General features: G+C 45.6%; 1 protein-coding gene across 7 annotated transcripts in view; it reads right to left on the bottom strand.

The window, feature by feature from the left end:
- SH3PXD2A (SH3 and PX domains 2A) overlaps positions 1-21718 on the bottom strand; it is a 127702-nt gene that overhangs the window by 24707 nt on the left and 81277 nt on the right. For 6 of the 7 annotated variants that reach the window (XM_032952159.2, XM_032952158.2, XM_032952157.2 and 3 more), the window contains 2 exons: positions 7505-7621; positions 4089-4172 (listed from right to left, as the gene is read on the bottom strand). In XM_032952159.2, coding sequence (XP_032808050.2) covers positions 4089-4172; positions 7505-7621 — 201 coding nt within the window. The remainder of the gene's footprint in view (positions 1-4088; positions 4173-7504; positions 7622-21718) is intronic. The other variant, XM_032952161.2, reaches the window with a different exon arrangement.

The raw sequence follows: 21718 nt of genomic DNA on the forward strand, positions 1-21718 counted from the left end.
ACCGGTTATTAGTGCATAAATATTCTGTTTCCGGTTGGGTGGTACCTTGGGTAAAGCGCGTGGCTTGCGGCCAGAAGGTTGTGAAGCTCAAATTCAGTTTAGGAGTTAACTAAGCCTCTTTCATTCGCTTATGGTCATTATAATTTATGGGAAGTCAAAAGCGGTCATTCTATGGGTAGACTTGCTTTCCGCGATGGGAATGTGGAATTTCCACGAATTGCTCTTATATGATGAAATGACTACCACCGCACATGCATATGACTGGCTTTTGAAAGACACACCCTCATGGTGCATCCAGTATCATGAAGTCGAGGGACCTTATTCCCAGTATCAAAGTATGAAAAATTAGAAAAGGTTTTACCCTTTCTGGCAATAAAACATCTTAACACCTGTTTTTTTGCCAGCAATGTAAAACTTATTCTTATTTTTCATATCATGAAGTCGACAACTGTATTCAATGTCGCGAACAGGCACTTTGTGAATGCCCATCGTTTAGTATGGGTGAAACGACGCGCAGATTTATCGATTAATATCAACTTTTCAACCATAATACAATCACTAAATGGCACGTGTAATAATCAACGCTTTTCAAATCGGTATACGTTGCATGCAATGGAGTTACGTGACCCTTAACATCTCTACCAGTGCTACCATTTACCGCAACGTTTAATGTCGACCTTCGAATCAAATTGTGACCCCGAATGTTGGCAATTAATTGATTTCCTAGATGCAAGTGAATCACTCCACCCCAAGTATATGGGTTTGACAATTCCACAAACAAACTGTCACATGCACATGGTCCATTCAGAAAGCAGTCCCGTTTAACACCGCATTGATATTGGGTCGTGAATGGCCTCAATTTGAGAGAGTTCCCATTTCAATCTGGGCCAACGCCACCTTCGTTTATGGAGGTCTCCCACAGGTGACGCAAAGCTGAGCCATACTCGTAGTGTACTGAGGAGGCGTCTATGGCACAGTGGCAATTCAGCTCAGAACTGCCCTTCTACAGGAACACATGCAAGTACGATCTGGTATAAACCAGCCACAGCAGCGATAGAAACGAGGCATTAACTGACTTTATAATTCCACCGACAGAAGTCGCATTACCCGACAAGAGTAGCAGCAGCGACTAATGTCCTGGCTAGTGATGGCCGCTCTGATTTCGTTGTTTTGTTTAATGTCAATTTTTTTCGTGCATCGTAAGGCAAGTGAAAGTTTTCGCAAACACTGGCTGCCTTCAAACGTGCAGCGGAATGTGTTCAGTGATTTGCTCGGTGTAATTTCATGTTCGCAATACGAGTTTCGTGTCATCCGACCTTACGCCGCCACCCCAATTTACCGGAGTGCACGATGAACCGAATTACACTGACCGAGTGACAGGCAAACACCTGGGTGGATGCGTAGAAATTCAAAGCAGAATAGCACCAGCCAATGCAAATATCCTTGCAGATTCACACCAACTCAACGCACCACCGTAAGACACCCTTGTCACGTACTTTTAGGAAGTATGTCCTGATCAAAAAAACTCAAAGACAGCATTTGCTTATACCACACCAGGCATTTAAAAAGTGTTCCTTTACAAATAAAGTGTGATGAGAATACTCGTACGTTCAATAATATGTATTTATTTAGTTGCACTTTTCACGTGCCATGTGATGAGTGATGCCCCTATCCAAATAAGATTTGATGATCGAGCAGTTTTTTTCTCGAGATTTGCTCCATGCTCTCTGCATCAGCGATCACATGTTCAATCTCTGTTATTGATCCTCTTGTGCCGGGCTGATGTGACAACGAACACAATACATATGTATACTTTCTGCTTTGACTCGGATTTGGCTCAAGTAGGTTACAGATAATAGATGTGTTTACAAATCTGCTCGGAGACGAACGTACGGTTGTCGCGTTTGCACTCTATGAATGCGTTTCCTGCTGATGATGATGCGGAGATGTTTGGTGATGCCATTCAGTGGCTGTATAAAACACTGTCCTTTAGTCAAATGGTAAATAGTGGTTTGTGAAAATTGTTCCTATACCTCATAGCCAATCCTGCTCATCAGAGGTGCGAAAGATAACAGTGACTCTACCTCTCTCTGGCCTCTCCATGCACTGTGAAGGGCCATTGTCAAGAACGTCGCCTATTATTTCCTTTTTCTTTGGAGGCCCAAGTGTCTTTGACGAGCGCCTTGAAGATCTCTGTTTATTTGTGCTAGTTTGTCCACCGCTGCCAAAGCAGCGTCGCGAAACAAATGACTTCGTTGACGATCTAATCGACGACCTTAAAACTGCGAGGCGTTTTTGTCGCAAATTCATTTCGAAGGAGGCAAAGTTCTTTGGTTTCGCTCACTTTAAATCCTTTTCACTCTTAATCGCGCGAGGGTCGCCACGCGTAACTTCCAATAAACGAGGCGATCCCCTGCCGGGGTGGGGGTGGGGGGGGGACAGTAACACCCCCCCCCCTGCCCCTCCCCCACCTTCGTCACGGGATTGCCTCGGCTAACGAGGGAACGATCGGGTGTCGGTTTTCAGACCGATCGAGAGAGGAAATGAAGGGCGAAGCTGTTGTCTCTTTACGGCCACCGCTCGCACCTCCGATCAGCACGGTCGGCTACGTACGGCGCTAAAGAAGCTCAACGTGCACGCGCACACTGCCCCAGCAGTCGCTCTCTCGAGCTCGCGATTCGTGCACCAGCACTGCGCGTGCGATCGCAAAATGCTTCTAGATATTTGCACACGTTGCAATATGGGTTAATCTGACCGCTGCAGCCACTGGAGGCCGCTACGCTAGCCACCATATTGCAGCGAAAACAAGAGCCGTCTCTCGAATTGAATCGTGACAATTCATCCACTCGCCGGGCGGGGTGGGGGGCGACGGTGGGGGGGGGGGGGGAATCGCTCCACAGAACGAGTGAGTACTACAGAAGCCAATGGACGATGAAAAAAAAGACTCAAACATCAGAGTTTTGATCAGCACCAGGGGCCCAATTGCAGGGCTTTGATCATGGCTCACTGGGCTTCAGTCGGCTACACCTCAATGCACAAGCGCCCTCGTCGTGAACACGCACACACAAGGCAAGCCGGCGTCAAAGAACATTTGTTCCACCCCTGAATGTTCACTTCCCCAGGAACTTATTCATGAAATCGCTGTTTAGTCCGCCTTCGTGTATGTGTATATATTGAAAGTCTTTCCCACCATACGTAGAGAACCGCACTAATTGGAGGTGCGGGAGAAGGACAACAAACTAAACACAAAAAAGCAGTTCTAAAGAAATGACTTTTCAATTATATTTAAAAGTACATAGCCTCTGTGGTTTCCTGGAGCCATACACTTCTTCACACCAGCTGTTTGGTCCTCACGATGTTTGAGCCAATTTAGCATCTCACCCAAACCCTAATTTGGTGATAAAAAATATTATAATAATAATAATAAGCGGCAGGGTAACAAATGTTGACTGGGGCGGAACGAAGATTTGTCCTGGGAAGAACAATTATTGTGCGGGAACCAAGATTCCTTCATCATCATTGTCATCACCACAATCCATGGGCAGATAGCCCGTAGGTGTCCACCGCACATTTCGTGATTTGTTTCCACTTTTCTCTGTCTTGTGCCAATATTCTCAAGCAGTGCGCACATCTTTCTGGCACCAACCTCTTATGCCGTCGTCGAGCCATTCTCTGCGACGTCTTCCTCCTCTCTTTCCGGTTCCTTACATTTTTACGAACAACAACAACAACTCACTTTTGCTTTTCCTACCCTTGTCCATCCGTACATGTGTGTCAAAAAAGTGCCAGTTTCCTTCTCATCCCTGCCTGCATCATCAGGTTGCCTTCTTCCACGCGCAACTTTTTTCTTACTTCTACGTTGGTCACTCTTTTGGGTCCAGTTCGGACGCAGCATCCTCCTATAGCGATACATTTCGAATGCCAAAATCTTATCTCTGTTAGGGGCTTGCCCATCAAAATTCCTGCACACGGGCTCAATTACAGGGGGGTGGGGGTGGAAGAAGCAGACCGCCAGCGTGAGAAGTTTGATAAGAAGCATGCAAATCGACGGGGGGGGGGGGGGGGGGGGAGAATAGCAGGGGGCGCACCTCTGCTCTGGTGCCGGTTCGTGAAGCCCCCTAGGGTCCAGCGCCGATCCAGCCTCTTCAAGTGCGGCTTTCGCCGCTTAGCCACTGACCACGAGCGAGGAGGTGTCGGGGATCGAGGAAGAGACAAGGAGGGGTCGTGGATGGGTGGGGGAGGCAAGAGAGGTGAGGGCAGACCAGTGATGTGTGGTGGGAGGGGAAGGCGTGTGGGTGAGAGGAGAAGGAACATCCACTAGGTTGGGTGAGGAACGGGAAAAAGACAAGGACGGCCTGCTGGGCAGATTCAATCAACGCGTGGTGGGGGGGGGGGGGGGGGTGTGCAGGGGCTTTGTAATCAAGCATCAGCGACGTGAATAATTAGGTGAGCAACATTCACAGTGAGGCACAATTTGATGTGTGAAGGTTGATCAGAGCAAACAACACAATGTAGGCAGGCAACTGCCCGATCACATCATCTTCTTCTTCTTCGTTCACATTCACGGGGTCAAGCCAGGTAACCGCATCACCAGCAGCGGAGTGTATCGCCGTGATGTCTCCTTCGTGTTTGTGGATCGGGCGTTGCGTCGTTATAGGTTGTACGCTCTGTTCTGGATGACCACAGTCGCACACTGGAGAGATTTGAAGTTTCCATTTGTGCATCAGCTATCCGCATCAGCTGCCATGGTTCGTATGGATGCAGTTTAGGGTGGACCGCGTGTTTTCGTGGAAGATCAAACCCAGGGATCTCCTGCTTTGGGTCTTTCTCAAGGTGTTTGTTTGCGAGTTATTTTGAACTCCATTCAGCTCTCCAAGCTTCATCGGGGTTGAACTGCCTGATGATTGTTGTTGTGACGGCTGTAGCGGCGAAACGCCTGCACCCGATTCTTAAAGGTTGCGGATCGCCCTCCAACAATAACACGACCGCAGTGGTGCTGCTGAAGCAGTCACAGATTGGCCACTTTTTTTCACGTGACAACTATCATCAATTGGCTGTGTTGGGCGGAGGAGTGTTCTACGACACACATTTTGCTCCAGCGATTTAACCTAAAAATGTATTATGAATCATAATATTGGTCGAGAAAGCCTTGCGTGCCATAAAAACAAACCACTCACACTTACAGTGAGGGAAAAAAGTATTTGATCCCCTGCTGATTTTGTACGTTTCTCCACTGACAAAGAAATGATCAGTCTATAATTTTAATGGTAGGTGTATTTGAACAGTGAGAGACAGAATAACAACAACAAAATCCAGAAAAACGCATGTCAAAATGTTATAAATTGATTTGCATTTTAATGAGGGAAATAAGTATTTGACCCCCTCTCAATCAGAAAGATTTCTGGCTCCCAGGTGTCTGTTATACAGGTAACGAGCTGAGATTAGGAGCACACTCTTAAAGGGAGTGCTCCTAATCTCAGCTTGTTACTTGTTTAAAAGACACCTGTCCACAGAAGCAATCAATCAATCAGATTCCAAACTCTCCACCATGGCCAAGACCAAAGAGCTCTCCAAGGATGTCAGGGACAAGATTGTAGACCTACACAAGGCTGGAATGGGCTACAAGACCATTGCCAAGCAGCTTGGTGAGAAGGTGACAACAGTTGGTGCGATTATTCGCAAATGGAAGAAACACAAAAGAACTGTCAATCTCCCTCGGCCTGGGGCTCCATGCAAGATCTCACCTCGTGGAGTTGCAATGATCATGAGAACGGTGAGGAATCAGGCCAGAACTACATGGGAGTATCTTGTTAATGATCTCAAGGCAGCTGGGACCATAGTCACCAAGAAAACAATTGGTAACACACTACGCCGTGAAGGACTGAAATCCTGCAGCACCCGCAAGGTCCCCCTGCTCAAGAAAGCACATATACATGCCCGTCTGAAGTTTGCTAATGAACATCTGAATGATTCAGAGGACAACTGGGTGAAAGTGTTGTGGTCAGATGAGACCATAATGGAGCTCTTTGGCATCAACTCAACTTGCCGTGTTTGGAGGAGGAATGCTGCCTATGACCCCAAGAACACCATCCCCACCGTCAAACATGGAGATGGAAACATTATGCTTTGGGGCTGTTTTTCTGCTAAGGGGACAGCACAACTTCACCGCATCAAAGGGACGATGGACGGGGCCATGTACCATCAAATCTTGGGTGAGAAGCTCCTTCCCTCAGCCAGGACATTGAAAATGGGTCGTGGATGGGTATTCCAGCATGACAATGACCCAAAACACGGCCAAGGCAACAAAGGAGTGGCTCAAGAAGAAGCACATTAAGGTCCTGGAGTGGCCTAGCTAGTCTCCAGACCTTAATCCCATATAAAATCTGTGGAGGGAGCTGAAGGTTCGAGTTGCCAAACGTCAGCCTCGAAACCTTAATGACTTGGAGAAAATCTGCAAAGAGGAGTGGGACAAAATCCCTCCTGAGATGTGTGCAAACCTGGTGGCCAACTACAAGAAACGTCTGACCTCTGTGATTGCCAACAAGGGTTTTGCCACCAAGTACTAAGTCATATTTTGCAGAGGGGTCAAATACTTATTTCCCTCATTAAAATGCAAATCAATTTATAACATTTTTGACATGCGTTTTTCTGGATTTTTTGTTCTTATTCTGTCTCTCACTGTTCAAATAAACCTACCATTAAAATTATAGACTGATCATTTCTTTGTCAGTGGGCAAACGTACAAAATCAGAAGGGGATCAAATACTTTTTTCCTCACTGTAATGTCATTAGTTTTGCGCCAACACAGCGCAGAATTGTCAGGATAAAATATAATGCAAAAAAATCAGTTGTTTATGCTCTCATTGTAAAGGTTATCTGTATTCACATGTGCACACATATGTGTTATCATGTGCACATCTTTGTGAGTGACTGGCTCAAAATGTGTAATTGTTCAAGCGTAACCACGATTTGAGATTATCGAAAAACAACTGGCCAAGACAAAAAAAACTATACAAACTGAAAACATAATCAATGACTTACAGTTAGAAATAATAATATTATGAAGTTAAACGTTAAATTTGTTACATAATCTAAAATACTAAATGGCATTTTTCAAAGAGAAGTTTACATTTTATGAATATTCAACCTGGTGATCGCAGGTGTAGAAAACATAATGATCAAGTTCACCTTCATTGTCGTGTTATACATTCAACCCCCCATATACTAACTAAGTGACATTATATACCACTGAATGGAATGGTGGTGCAATTATTTTTGCACTACACCATGAACCCTGGGAACCGAGTCACATTCTCAGCTAAGGCTAACACAGAAGTCTTCACCCAGCACTGAACTGAAAACAAAGGGTCACGAATTAACACCACGAAATTAAAAAATAAAACACCGCATCTGCTTCTGCTTCTGCCGAGACCGAACTTGCCACGCCCGTGGGCATCACGTGCCGCGGCTGGATTTGTAAAGATCCCGCTCAAGTGAAGCTCACCTTCTCCCGTCTTGCTCCCTCCGTTGGCGACGATCTCATCCTGGGTCTCCTTCTGCGGCTCGAGAAAGGAAGCCGGTACCCAGCCCTGCTCGTCGGAGCTGCTCACGAACCACCAGCCTGTACCCCAAGCAACAGACCAAATCACACGCCAGCCACGACCATCCGTCAGAAAACGGCACACCGATGCTCCACCAGCCAACAGGAACGTGCCCAAAAATGACTCAGGATTGTGAAATTCTTCACGAAAATTCCTTCGCGATTACTACCTATACCGACGGTTGGCAAATGTTGTGTAATCTAACAGATTTTTTTTTTTACAATTCACTAAAAGTCTACAAAGTACAATTATTTACTCTTGCAAAATTACAGTATTTATTCGAGCTGAGTGAAAAAAAAGATATTTTTTAAAAACTTGTTTTAAGGGCACAGCACTTCCCCCGCACACCCTGCTGCTCTAGAAATGTTAGGTGGCAGTCAAACCGACATGTTGAAGTCTCAGAGCTGGAATTCTGACAAATACGTCAAACACCAAATGTAAATTGTCTTTATTTTTCGATTTAAAGCTTTCGTGACTGCAAGGATTCATCCTCTTTGGTTCTTTCGGTAAAGTCACGTAGAATGAGAATAAAATAATAAAATAACACAAACGTCGTGAGAATTTTATTGTGTTATTTTATTTTACTATTTTATTCTCATTCTACGTGACTTTACCGAAAGAACCAAAGAAGTTGTCTTTATTTGTTGTGAGATGTCGTTGTTGATCATGCTGAGGTTCTCGACTCTCCACACTTGAGAAAACCCATCTTAATCATGGGCAACTGAAAGCCACATTCAAACACAGGATCTCAGCGGTGCCAGATTAGCACTCTGACCCCTTAGCCGCTTGGCCATCTCTGTGTTTTACCCCCAAAAAATCCCACTTAAAATACTACCATTAACCTGATGAAGAACGTGAAAAGGATTGACAGGACATCCCATGCAATGGGATACTCTCCCAGCGTCCAATTCCTCGTGAAATGGCTAAACAAGAACTCTTCCCGCCTGTTGGCACCCATAGATTTGTGTCGGTGACTTACACGCAGCTGACAAGTCACGCAAAGGTCCGAAATTACTGTCGTCTGTGTATGAGTTCAGACCATTCTTCCCAAGCAAATAAGAATTCTTACAATGAACCCAACATTATTTTATGATTGTTTGTACGTGTCGACCATCACTTTTGGCTCAACGTCTACGGCTATCACTTGCCACAAAATCGTAAAGTCGAGATCGTATATTTTGACATTATGTCCCATTATACATACGCAACTTAGATACACATATGCACCGTAAATTTACTTCACAACAATAAAAACATTTTTTAAAAGTGCACTCAGTACGTACAAAAAAAAAACCTCTCCCAATATTTTTCAACAATTCTGAACCGGCACAAAATTTACAATAAAAAATAAAAACAATTAACTTGAGTTTGCTTTGGGATACGTTCTAACGTAAACGCTGAGGGGGGGGGGGGGGTGAGAGGGCATCCCCTGAGAGGGGGCAAAATAAACAAGGCCATGATTAGCCCCCCCACGGAGGAAGTGATGGCGGTCGTCTGTCTTAAGGCAGCCCCCACTTGTGCTCTGCTGGAGTGCGTCATCGCGTCTGGTCGCAGGTCTGCAGCGAGACTCGAGACAAAACACTCCACACCGCAGTCTGACACCTTAGGCCCGAGGAGCAAGATGCAACAAATATTTGGGTCGCGCAGACACGACAGACGCGTGGAACGCACGGACCAGACCGGCTTCTCCCGCCGATAGCAGGGGGCAGTGATTCATGGTCAAAGTGCGGCATAGGTGCTGCCCCCCCAACCCACCACCCGCTCCCCCCTCCGCCGTTCCTGCTGAGCATGGCTAAACATGTCCAGGTTGAGGCTTCCATAAATCACTGCCCCCTTTAATGTGGGAGGGACACGTTGCGCGAGACGGCCACGAATTCTTAAGAGAGAAAACAACATTACGCGAGTCAAACCATGGGTGAGAGCGATTGTGAAGGTCCGTTGAAAAGATGGCTGGCTGCTTTAAGGTTTAAAAACAATTTGCTGCGTATGTGCGTGTGTTGAACTTCTTTGTGCACCGTACGTAGCCAGCAAACTAAACGCAAAAATCAGGTCGAAAGGAACTATATGAATGCTGTATGTTTGGTGAACTTCTTTCGCACCATACGTAACCAACCGCGCTAATCAGAGGTGCGGTGTAAATCACGAGGCAGTGAATGACACAAAAACACTGCTATATAACACAACAGTGTTAAGTAAAACAGAAAATAAATATGAAAGTAGGACCTCACCACCACTATTGAACTGTTGTGGAGTGATTAACTCAGCTTGTATGTATAGGCGAGACGGATTATAGCATTGTAGTAGGTGCACGGAGTATGGCAATGGCTGGGCGAGGCATTGATCCAGCAGTGGATGGATCACAGTTGATGACGATGCGATGATGAGATGGTATACACTAAAAGCACTTACAGTCAGAATCACCAAGCAAACGAATGCACTTTCCCATGTAGAACTGTAACGGAATAGAACACTGCGTAACAAAATTTGTTTTTGTTCCTCGGTAGTAAATGTTATTTTCTAATTGCTTACGCCTCAAAAGTACAGAAAATGGCTATTATTATTCCCCACAAACTTTGCTTTTGTGACCAGGACTTTATGTGAAGGAATGACAAAGGCACACCACGTTTTCTCATTGAAAATAGGTACATTTCTAAATATCATTGTCCTGGTCCCAAAGGCAAAGTGTGTTGGGAATAATAATAATAATAGCCATTTTCTGTACTTTGAGGCATAATCAATGAGAAAATAACGCTTACTACCCAGGAACAAAATACGTGTTACACCGTGCTATCAACCTGTACGAGGCATATTCAATCCTAGCCCATGATGTGTACACACACACACACACGTGCTGCTGTGTATGTGGGAAAACATCCCCCGCCTGCCCCTCCCCAAAACTATTTTGGAATCAAGGAAAAAAAGATGACGCCCAGCCAACGTTTGAGAACGCTCATCAACCGAGGCGACCACAAAACTCTCGCCAGACTGCATGCATCCCTTGAAGCTGGAAGCGTCGTCACATGACCGGCCCTCTCCACAATCCCGGCGCTGTGTGTACGCTACCAACGGGGCCAGCGGCACAGCTAAATGCACTGTTGGGAGCCGTGCGGAGCACAAAGAGCCGCTTCTTGTGTGGTGGAGCAGCAGCAGCAGAGCCTGAACCCCTGCAACTAAAATACTCGATAACAAGCACATTTGTGCCTCGCCGCCGATGCATTTCTGATGCAATTCTGTGCATACTTCAACTGACCGAATCACTCAGAAATGCGGCCAGTCTCATCATTGCTTTACACTTTCTCTGTCTTGCTCTCGTGTGTTTTTTTTGTATCGTTTGTTGTTTGTGCAGCTTGCTGACCCGTCCCTACTGGACGTCTGTGAACAAGAGCTTCATAGCTCATCGGATTCCACCCCATCTACATAAGGACTCTGATTCTGGTCTCGCCAGCGAAGCCGGATTGAGCCTAACAACAGGTGTTATTGGCTGCTGCAGGGTTGATGTATGCAGAATTGGACACTACAGTCATTGATTATTTACAATTTAAGTGCAGCATATTCACAGTAAATGCTGACGATTCTTTGAGGCTAATAGCGTGAACTTTACTGTGAAAATAAGACCCAAAATACGAAGAATACAAACGAAAGGGAACAAATGAGTCACCAACAAAATCGATTGTTCCATTTAATCTCAACCCAAGTCGTGGAAATGCTGGAGGGGCATAATGAATGAATACTTTGCCTGACATGCTGTTTTAATAGGATACATGACAACACAATTTACCACTTGGACTTGTGATTTTTCTTTTGTTAATGGATCTCAAAATCTTAAATCATAAGCAAAGCTTGCTCTTAAATACGACTTGTAACGCAACATTAAACGCATGGGATTTAAAAATAATACTCTGGCGCAAGCTGTGAGACTGACGGCAATGTTGTAGTCTTTACTATTATTTAGGGTCGTGCTATCATGGCAATGAGGCCCTCAGGGGTGAAGTGGCCTGCGCTGTATTATTCTGGGATTTTTTTTACGCTTTCCAACGAAGGCGAAGGGCATTAACTCATGAGTTATGTTCATTCGCTCACGCAAAACAAATGCGCGCACTATAACCCTCATCAAGACGATCCAATCTGAACCAAATTAGGGTGTAAAATGTGGCTATTTGGGATTTACCCCAAAGGTAAGCTGGCCAAGTTTAAACAAAAAGGTTTCCCCCCCCCTAACTTGGAAAGGCAAAAACTTGAAGAGGAAAAAACGCGACGACCGTGTGTACAAATATTCAAAAGTGTTTCCCCCCTCGTGAGCTGCCCCTTGGGCGATGTGTTGCTAATTAAATATTTCTGAAGACGAATGCACGTGGGATAGCATCACATCATTCATGCACACGCATGTTGTAAAGCCAACGAAACCAACTAACAAACCTGCCAATCGTACTGTAATTTCAAAACCAAACGTTCCCAAACAATAACTAAATCTCACTTCAAAATTCCAATTGGATTATTCAGCAAAACGAGCAGAATTCCTTTACCATTTGTAGCAGGCGTATTTGTTTAAACGCTGCAAGAAGGAATTGCATGGCATTGAATCGCACGATGTGCGGAGGCCCTTATCTGCTAGCGGATTGACAAAGGGCAGTACATACACACGTACAATGAACACGATGCAATTATAGCTCATCACTACCACAATAGGAATGAAACAATACCATAATGTGCACAATATTTGCAGTGGCAAAACAGCTCTGCTGTGAGTAAAGGATTTATTGCGTATGGTTTTAACTTTTCACCTGTTCTTTAAAGGGAGATGGTTTTAAGTTCTAACAGATGTCTCTTAATGACAGAATCTAGCAGGTGCTTGAGGGTTGTTGATGGCCTCAAATCCGTATGTAAGCTACAACACTCAATGGGGCTGTTGTATAGCAATATATTTCAGTCGTTTACCAGTTGCCATTTAAAAATGATGTCCTTGTAAAGAATCACGTGAGACACGATGCTAAATAAAAATGTGATGGTTTTAAAGTTGACAAAAATGCTGATAATGCATAAATCATGTTTGTTTTGTGTACCATCTTACACACACCGTACATTTGCACTCAGAATGAATTTCTGGAAATAACATACTTAAAAGATGAATAATGTTATAATAAGCAATACAAAACATTCTTTATAAGCAGTGTTTGTCTTATTGACATTTAAATAATAGCATTAATAAACATTAAAATATGTACATCCTTCTGTTAATCCACTACTGGATTAAAGCCTCCCAATGTCATATTATTTTGGACCATACTTCACCACACTGGTCAGTGCTGATTGGTGAAGGTAATTTGCATGGTGGGGGGAGGGGGGGGAGCAGAAACCCCACACACACACACCACTGTCCTTTATTTATCCAGGAAAGTCGCACTTTCCTGTCTCTGCTTTGGGGGGGGGGGAGGGGCGATATTAGGCCAATCCCATTAATGAGTGTGCTTTCAATCATTTTTATTTCGATACAACTTAGCGATGGTACAGCGAGACTTACGTGTTTCCACACTTACAAATCTGGAAGATGGCTGTCAAACACCAGTCCACGTGTGGCAATCATTTTTAGAGACAAAAAGGGGGGGGGGGGGCTATGAAAGCAAAAAAGATCAAAAAGCGGTTTTAAAAATAAATAAGTGAGAGTGCTTTTGATCTTGGCAGAGCTTCACTCAGGTGGGTGGCAGACTGGTCAATGGGACCCAGGTGGAAAAGACAAGGGGAATAAAAACCTCATGTGCTTACATCTCCGCGATCTGCTGCCAAGCAGGCAATCTTACACAGATTTCACGGAATAGCCGTGGCAGGGAGATAGAAGTGACGCACTTGGAGTCTGCAGACAGCAGGTTCAGTTCCAGCGAAGGCGGTCGGAACTTGAGCCAGAATGATTGACATCGTTTCGAGCGGCAATTTGGTGACACCGAGTCGTCGCCGTGATCGTCAAGTTTATTTTGAACCAATTCTTTGTTCATGTGACACTCCGTTGGCAGTTTTGCACAAAGCATAGTACTACTGCCAGAACGCGTTGAGATTTTGCTGTGAACGACCAGCAGCAGAAGCAGCGGCAAACAACAGATGCAGCCTTTACACGCCGTAACCCTGGGGTCATGAAGGCCCGCAAATAATTTTTGGCCCGATATTTTTCACATATGAAAAAAACCCCGCAAGGAATAAAAACAACATGGAATCTCTCAACGTATTTGTCAATAAATAGTCTGTCTAAGTTTATTAGCTTTTACAAGTTGAATATTGCATTGAGATCTCACTCCAAACTTTACGCAGAGGAGAAATGTCGCTCTTCAAAGTTACTGTAAGGAGTCCCATAATATGCTGCTGGAGATAAATGTTTATTACATTTAGCAATTATTGTCAATCTGGAGAGCAATATCCATGACATTTACGAATGATTGTTTATCTGGAGTTTTGCCTAATTGGTAAAAAAGGCATTTTCACAAAGGGTGCATCATCAGGGCTGTACATTCATGCCATGATCATTTGCAAGAGTCGGTGATCTTCAACGTGACTTTACTGAAAGAACTAAGAATATGATCTACAAACCCTTGTTGTCAAGCCAATGGAAAGTTGGATCAAATGTACATGACCATGTTCGTCAACATCAGTAGCTATTGTCTCTACACTGCCATCCATCACGGTCCAGCGATGCTGAAATCCATCTCACTGAAATGATCTCATTGCCCCACGTCCACGTTTTGATCACGTGATCGATTGTCGTGGGTTGGCGGCACTCGCAATACATCGGGCCTAAATGTGGGCAAGGAATGGTCAGAATGGTCAAGTGGGTTCGCAGAGACCGTACGAGTGCTTGTCCGCTCGTATGTGCACCGGTGATTTTCTATGGAAACTCCAGTTTCCTCCAACATGAATACAACTCACTCAAATGGAACTGATAAAACATCCCAATGCGGGACCCTCCTGAAAATCAGCCTTGAGACTCAGGTGTGCTTTCCTGGATGACGAAATGGCATTATTATGAATAACATTGCATGCTACAACACTAGTGCAAAGCAGATACCAAAATGAAGATGTTTACATATTGCCAATAATAGTATATTTACAAAAGCACATGGTGAATATATCTATATTCCTAAACTCCACATTTAAATATTCTTTGGGTCTTTCAGTAAAGCCACGTAGATGGAAAAGCATCTATCTACGTGACTTTACCGAAAGACCCAAAGAATATGAATTCCTGCAGTCACGAAAGCTTTCAGTCCACATTTAAAGTGCCCTTAATAAAGTATTGCTCCCATACCAGAAACATTAGTTAATCTGACTGCATAATTACGTGTAATTTATAGCCAACTTAACGAGGTCATGGCTATTGTTCATAATAACCTTAAACATATGTTCTGAGCGCTGCTGTGAACCGGCTAAGACAATATTTTTTAATTTATTTAAGGTGGTTCTCGTTATTGTTAACTATTTGACAGAGAAGTGAAAGGTGAGGTCTTGGAGCTTGACTACTTACAAGTAACAAAATGGCAAAGGTGCAGCCCTGCAATTGCTTGCTCGTGCCACTGTTGAGGAAATAGCCTCCACCAGAAAGCCCCTCCCAGAGGATATATTGCACTCTCCCACACTGCCCTGACATCGTGGAGAAGGATGGGAGGACCGACACTTTACCCCGCCACAAGACTTTGATGACCTGCGAACGCTCCTAAAGGCGGTTTACGAGATTTTTCATGTGGAGAGCCGAGGTTAGGTCCGGTGCATTGGCCCTTGAGGATTCGCACTCCTCCTCACGTTTGCTCTCCGCTGTCCAATGGTTGCACTTTCTGTCTGAGAGCCTAATTATTGAGCTGCTGGGGGCCCGGTAGTCACATATAAAGCGAAAAGAAAACATTTAAGGGATTGAAAGAACAGCAACATTAAAATGACAGAATAAATAAACGGCTCGTGTAATTGGTCCACGAGGGACTGTGCTCGCAGCGTTATTGCAGTGCCATCTCCGATTAGTGTGTATTTAGCCATTAACGGTGGGAGAAAAAAAACAATGACAGTTTGAATTACAGTACACCCAAAATGCCAACTGTTTAAAATAACATAATTTATTTCACAGGAAAAGCCTGACTGAATTTCAAAAAACTCTTTCTGCATGGGGATGTTTGGCCAATATAATTATTGAGTATTTGGCTTCGTGTGGGAGGAAACCAGAGGAAACCCACCACGCATACGAGGTGGAGACCCCCACACCTACAACTTCTGGCAAGCCCCAGTCGTCACCAAAACCACATACTAATATTAAGCGGGCTCAACTATTCTTGGCATCCATGCTCATATAAGATTGGGTACAACCAGGGTTATGTTTAGGGGTGTTACAATTCAAGAGTTGCAGGCTGGTTCTAGAATCGATTTTCTTTGTCAACACTGGACTGAGTATGACCACCTCTGGCGAATGGGGAGAGTCACACAAACCCTTTTCACGCAACGTACAAAGCGGAAAAAACATTGAGTCTCACACACCCACGATTCAATGCACCGATCATGAGCTTTAAGAATCAATGTAAAATGTTGGATCAACGTATCATTAAAACGCCTGGGATTTGGTCACAAAAACCTTACAGTATGCCCGTATGCTTCCAATGAAACTTCATCATCATCAGCATCAGACATGATCTATCTACTGCTGGACGAAGTCCTCTCCAAGGAAGACATTAGTTAAACTCACATGAAGCTACAATAAAACAAAACTGCACTTCCACGTACAAATAGACAGAAATAATCCAACAGTGCCATATATTGTGCAAAGCTCCTGAGGATTTCCCCTGAGGCATCTTTGCAAAATTAACAGAGAACTTACTGTGGGAAGAGTGAATGCTCTGTCAAGAAATTCCATATACTACACTGTACAGTCAAAACGTATTACGTTTATTTTTGTTACAAAATTTCCTTGCTACTGCAGTAGCGGGGGGGGGGGGGGGGTGGTATTAATCGGCTCTGCATCGGAATTACATTCCCAGACTGAATTATTTTCCATGAGATCAAATGGGAAAAATGCACTCTCGCGAATGCTTTCAGGGCATCACCAGGAATTTGCTCCACTGCAAGACTTGCAATGAAGAAATGTCTATCCAGGCAACGCAGCGTATGTACTCATTATCCGTGCATATAGTCGGGTATGCGGTAGTTGGGTTCCTGAAGAACATGGCGTTATGGAAAAATCGGGTCGTACTAAATAATATACAGGGTGTTTGAAATATGGACCCGATTTGAAATCGCTATATCTCTGCAACCACGAACTGCCCATGAATGAAATTCTTACCACTTGAAAGGGGCGGGGCATTAAGTTTCAAATGATTACTGCGAGATGCCTCTCCCAGCGCACAAACAGCCCTTAGCCTCAGTCATTCGCAAGATGGTGACGCCGCAACACAAGCGGCGTTTTGCGTTCTGCAGATCAGCAAGACTGAATCCGTTATTGCGGTGCAGCGTGCGTTTCAACGGCGTTTTGGCATTGATCCGCCAATGTCAAAGAGCATGGTGGCACAAAAGACCGTGGTGTTTTCGTGCCACCATTAGCGACTAATCTGGATGACCTCAGAAACAGAATCACGGCAGCGGTGACTTCATTGGAAGGAGACACTTTGAGAGGCGTTTGGGACGAATTCAACTATCGTCTCGATGTTGTCCGTACAGCAGGTGGAGGGCACATAGAGCATTTATAAAATGGTTAGTAAAACTTAATAACTCATTAAACCGTTTGTAACTTTTCGTATAAATTTAACATCTTTCCATGGTGAAATATACTGCTTTGCAACTAGGTCCATCCTTTTAAAACACCCTGTATTTAACAGAGGGTAAAGCACAGTCCGCGATAACACGTAGGATGCGTACGTAGGCTGAACAAAGACTGAGGCGCGTGGGCAGCACCTAGAGGCATCCAGCAGCATCCCGCCATGCATGACGCTACGCAGAGGCAGCCGTACGACCGCTTATTCCTACTCGCGCGACGTAGGTCCGTCCACTCGATCGCGTTATATATCCAATTCGCATCCGCGTTATATATATTTTTTAAAACACGTGTTCCCTAATCCATTCATCGCGTTATATCGAATTCACGCTATGAAAAGACGCGCGGCGTTATAGGAGAAGAGACTATCTCTCTCTCTCTCCATGTGGCACAGACATCGGCACTCCTGGCCTCCTTCCATTTAGCGCCGTCCATGATATTTACTCAACACCGTTGGTGCATTCGATTCTCCCACTTGTGTCCTATTGCTCAAACTGCTCATGTTCTAAATTCACTGTCTTCTCCGTCTTTAAGCACCGGTAATTTTCCCAGTCTCTCGTTTTCCCATTACGTGTTTCAAGAAATAGTACTTATATATTTTCTTCATGTACCTGTTGCTATGCATAATACATTTAAGTTACTCATCTAAGCATATGCCCAGCACATTTTATTGCACCACTTCACTTGTTATTCTAATTGCCACACAACTACAGTGGGGCATGTATAGTAATTCAGGTATATAGCACGACTAAACTACGGCCAAGGACTGTATAATCTTTGATCTGAATGTAACTTATTTCGCACCGTACGTTGCCAACCGTGCTAATCGGATCTAAATGTAATGTCTAGTGCAGACCCTGTCCAAATCTCCATGAATGCCCCCAATCGCACCAGATCTCCGAAGCGAAGTAGCGTCGAGTCAGGCCCGTACTTTCAGGGTAGACCACATGCGGATGTCAGTTGTTAGAGGCCTGAGCTGCAATGTTACCTGAAGATGGCAGTGCAGCAATGGATTCTTGACATTCGGTGCAAATCTTTGGGTGTTATCCCCTCAATTGTGAGCAATTTTCTCCAGGTACTCAAAATTCTTATCACATTGCCATCCCACTTTTTGGAGCAAAAGGCCAAATATCCCAGTGTAGCAGGACACAAAATAGTCACCTTGATGCTCGGTGAGGCTTGCGTGGCTAAATAGAATGCGCCATCATTATTCTTCCAACGTGGCACGAATGTGCATTAATGGTCAAAGGTATCACTTACCCGCGAGATTCGAGGCCATGCTTTATTTACGTGCCGCCGATGCGATGACGCAATCCTATTAATTATTACTGATGGGGCCGCCCGTAATGCACTGGCCGTGCGCCCTAAACGAGGGAGCATTAATTGCCAAGTAATGTTCCGAATGGAGTGTCATGATGCGCATTTGTTGATTATTTTCCCAGTCACGGTTGTTTATTCTATGGCCAGACCGTGGTGGCACGAGGCAAGGGATGTGTGTACACCATATGATCGTGTAAACACATCAGTAAAAATATCAATAAACATGTGAGGCTGGATTCCGTCTCGACCTCGCGGGCATGCGCACAGGAAAGGCTACGTTGCACAACAAAGGGGGCATCGTCTTTGTGTTATGTCCGGTTCTCCGCTTAAAAACAGAACGGAAGACAAGCGCATTTGCAAATGCATCTGTGGTCCCGTGTGACGGCGATGACATTTCGATGAGTCAATGCAGCAACGCGGTTTTGAAATATCTCGTAATTCAGCTGTCCGCCCATAGGGGTCTCTTGCGAGTAGTCACAACCAACCATTAAAAGTCCCTGCCCACTCTCCAGGGTCAGGTCACACGCAAATCTCAAAAGGCAAAACTTGCAATTTGAAGGCGGGATTCTTTTTTTTCGTGCTGGTATTTTGTGCGTTGTTCGTCCTTGTACGGCTTAGCTATGAGCGGAACGATGGACTTATTTACAACTAAATACGGTCGAAGGAGGCAAAGAATACTATAACACGAGAAAAGTTCAATCAAGGTTTTAAAATAAATAAATAATGTTGTCCTCGATAGCGTGCAATGCGCAAAAGGGCAAATATATAAGTTTGGTTCGCATGCCTGTGCAGGTGTGGCTCTCACTGTTATTACCTCGTGCCCTTCAATTACAATGTTTAATTTTACACCCTTAAGAGGATCAGGCTGACTTGCTCAAACTCGCCTGTCCAATCATAAGAGCGCACAGTTTAACACACACCTCAGCTGAAAACTGAAAGCACGTAAAATGTGGAGTATGCCACGACAGTGTTATTTTATAAAACGCTGGTTTTTTTAAAAGGGATTTTAACACGTGTATTACTTCGAAAGCTCTTCCGTTGTACACATTGGAAAGGTAATGTAACAACAAAAATAATAATGAAATGGCAATAATGCACCCTGAAATGCCCCACTGGATTTCAAGACAACTTTACAGGAGGGGTCCAGCGGTGGGGAATGTTTCACCAAAGTAAATGGATGAGAGTTTGGGCTTCATGTGGGAGGAGAAAGTGGAGAACCCGGAGAATCCCCACGACACAAACGAGATGGTAAAAAAACATTCGGCAACACAGCCATCTCCCGGGGCTAACTCGCAGAACCCAATGTCAGCGTAAGAGGAGGAGAGCGTCTTTCGACGAGCCCCTCTGTGCGACGACGTTTTTGGGCCGAGGCCCCGGTGTCGTTCGGAACGATGTCCGACGTTTCGCTCCAATAGCGCTCGGGGAGAGCTCTCCGCCGGAGCGAAACGTCGGGCAATGGAGGCGAACAACGCGCGGCGGGCGAGCTGGCGCGGCCAGATATTCCGTAAGTCGACGGTGGCGACGAGCGAGGCCTTGCACTCGAAGTAACGTCTTTGTTCGGCTTAGATGCTCTGGAAAATGAGACACCCAAATGCCCTCAGAGAGAAACCCGCAATGGGGATTACGCTCAGCCCAAGTGACGGCTGCGGAGGGCACTTGGAAGCTTTATGGTTTCCTGCAGAGTATCATGAAGCTATAAAAAACACTCGTCCATTCGCTTCGATAGAGGCGTTTACAGCAGGCCGGGAGGGAAAATGTACTTGCTCAAGCAGAATCATAGAGAAATAAATACAATCAGGCCGGGTCCGATAAACAAAACGTTTGTCCAATAAGAGGGGTGAAGGGTTTAGTGGGGGAAACACTCCCAGAGCATTTGTCTCTGTCAGCTCTTTCGTCGAGATTTTGCTGCCCTCCGGAATGTTTTATTCGCTTTTTTCTCTCTCTCTCTCTCCCCCGCACCCACCCCCCCCCCCCCAGAAAAAAACCCCCCCAACAAAAAACTCTCTTCTGACTAAGAAAACACGAACTGTCCCGTCCGAGCTGCACCGCACCCCGCCCCGCCTGCACCCGCACGACGACATTAGTCCGCTATCTTTGTTAAGTTTCTGCAGCCATTACCTACGGCGGGAAGACATCCGCGGAGATGCACGCGGCAGCGTCGCGACCCACCGCCGGGAGAAACGTGAAACTTTTTGAAAAACGACCGCGGATCTTCGAGATTTTTTTTTCTGCTAAATCCCGACACTGTTATTGTCCTTGCGCGAGACAGCGCTGTTCTTCGTCACGGGCTGCAAGGGGATACTTAAATGTCCGACTTTGACAAGGGGCTCCGGAATAATACCTCGTCTTAGGGCGCTGCTATGGCGTACCGCTTGCACCGCGCTGGATCACGATGCAGAGGTCACCGTGTTTGCGACCTCCCGGCGCGGCGGTTGAAACAATCGGCAAGTTTCTTAAATAACCCTCCGCCTCGGTCCACTCACCTCGGCCGTATCAATGGGGGTACCGGCGGAGTTAATCGATCGGCAAATCGCGCGCAGCGGGTTAAATTTTGGGTAACCCCCTCTCCCTCCTCCTCCTCCTCCTCCTTCTCCTACCTCACCCCCGCTTTTCCAAGACGTCCGACTAACGCGGAACATTAGGCCGAAATACTCTCGAGAGGGGGCTCCCCAGAGCTCCTGTTGGAGAGCCCCCCGAGAGCTCCCCCTCTCTCGTGGAGGGCCTTTGGCCAGCAGCGGCGCGAGCAAGACATTGCACCCTCGCGTGCCTATTCCCCAGCACCGGATGACCTGTGGTGCAGAGGGGAGGAAGCCTCTGCACCGGTTAAGCAGCGATGCATCCGCACAGCCCTTCTGTCAGTCCGCCGCCGGATGAGGGCCGCCACGCTGTGTGCGGGTTCGCGGTATTTATCGGACCGCACTTCACCACGCTGAGCAGTGCGGATGGGTGAAAGCGAGGAGCACAGAAGTGGGAGACAGGAGTCGAGGACATTTTGCTGCGCCGCTGCTCTGCAGCACTGCGGAGCCCTAGG

This window comes from Petromyzon marinus, chromosome 11, assembly GCF_048934315.1.
Source record: "Petromyzon marinus isolate PM22_M1 ecotype Great Lakes invasive population chromosome 11, UKy_Petmar_22M1.pri1.0, whole genome shotgun sequence".
Taxonomy (NCBI): Eukaryota; Metazoa; Chordata; class Hyperoartia; order Petromyzontiformes; family Petromyzontidae; genus Petromyzon; species Petromyzon marinus.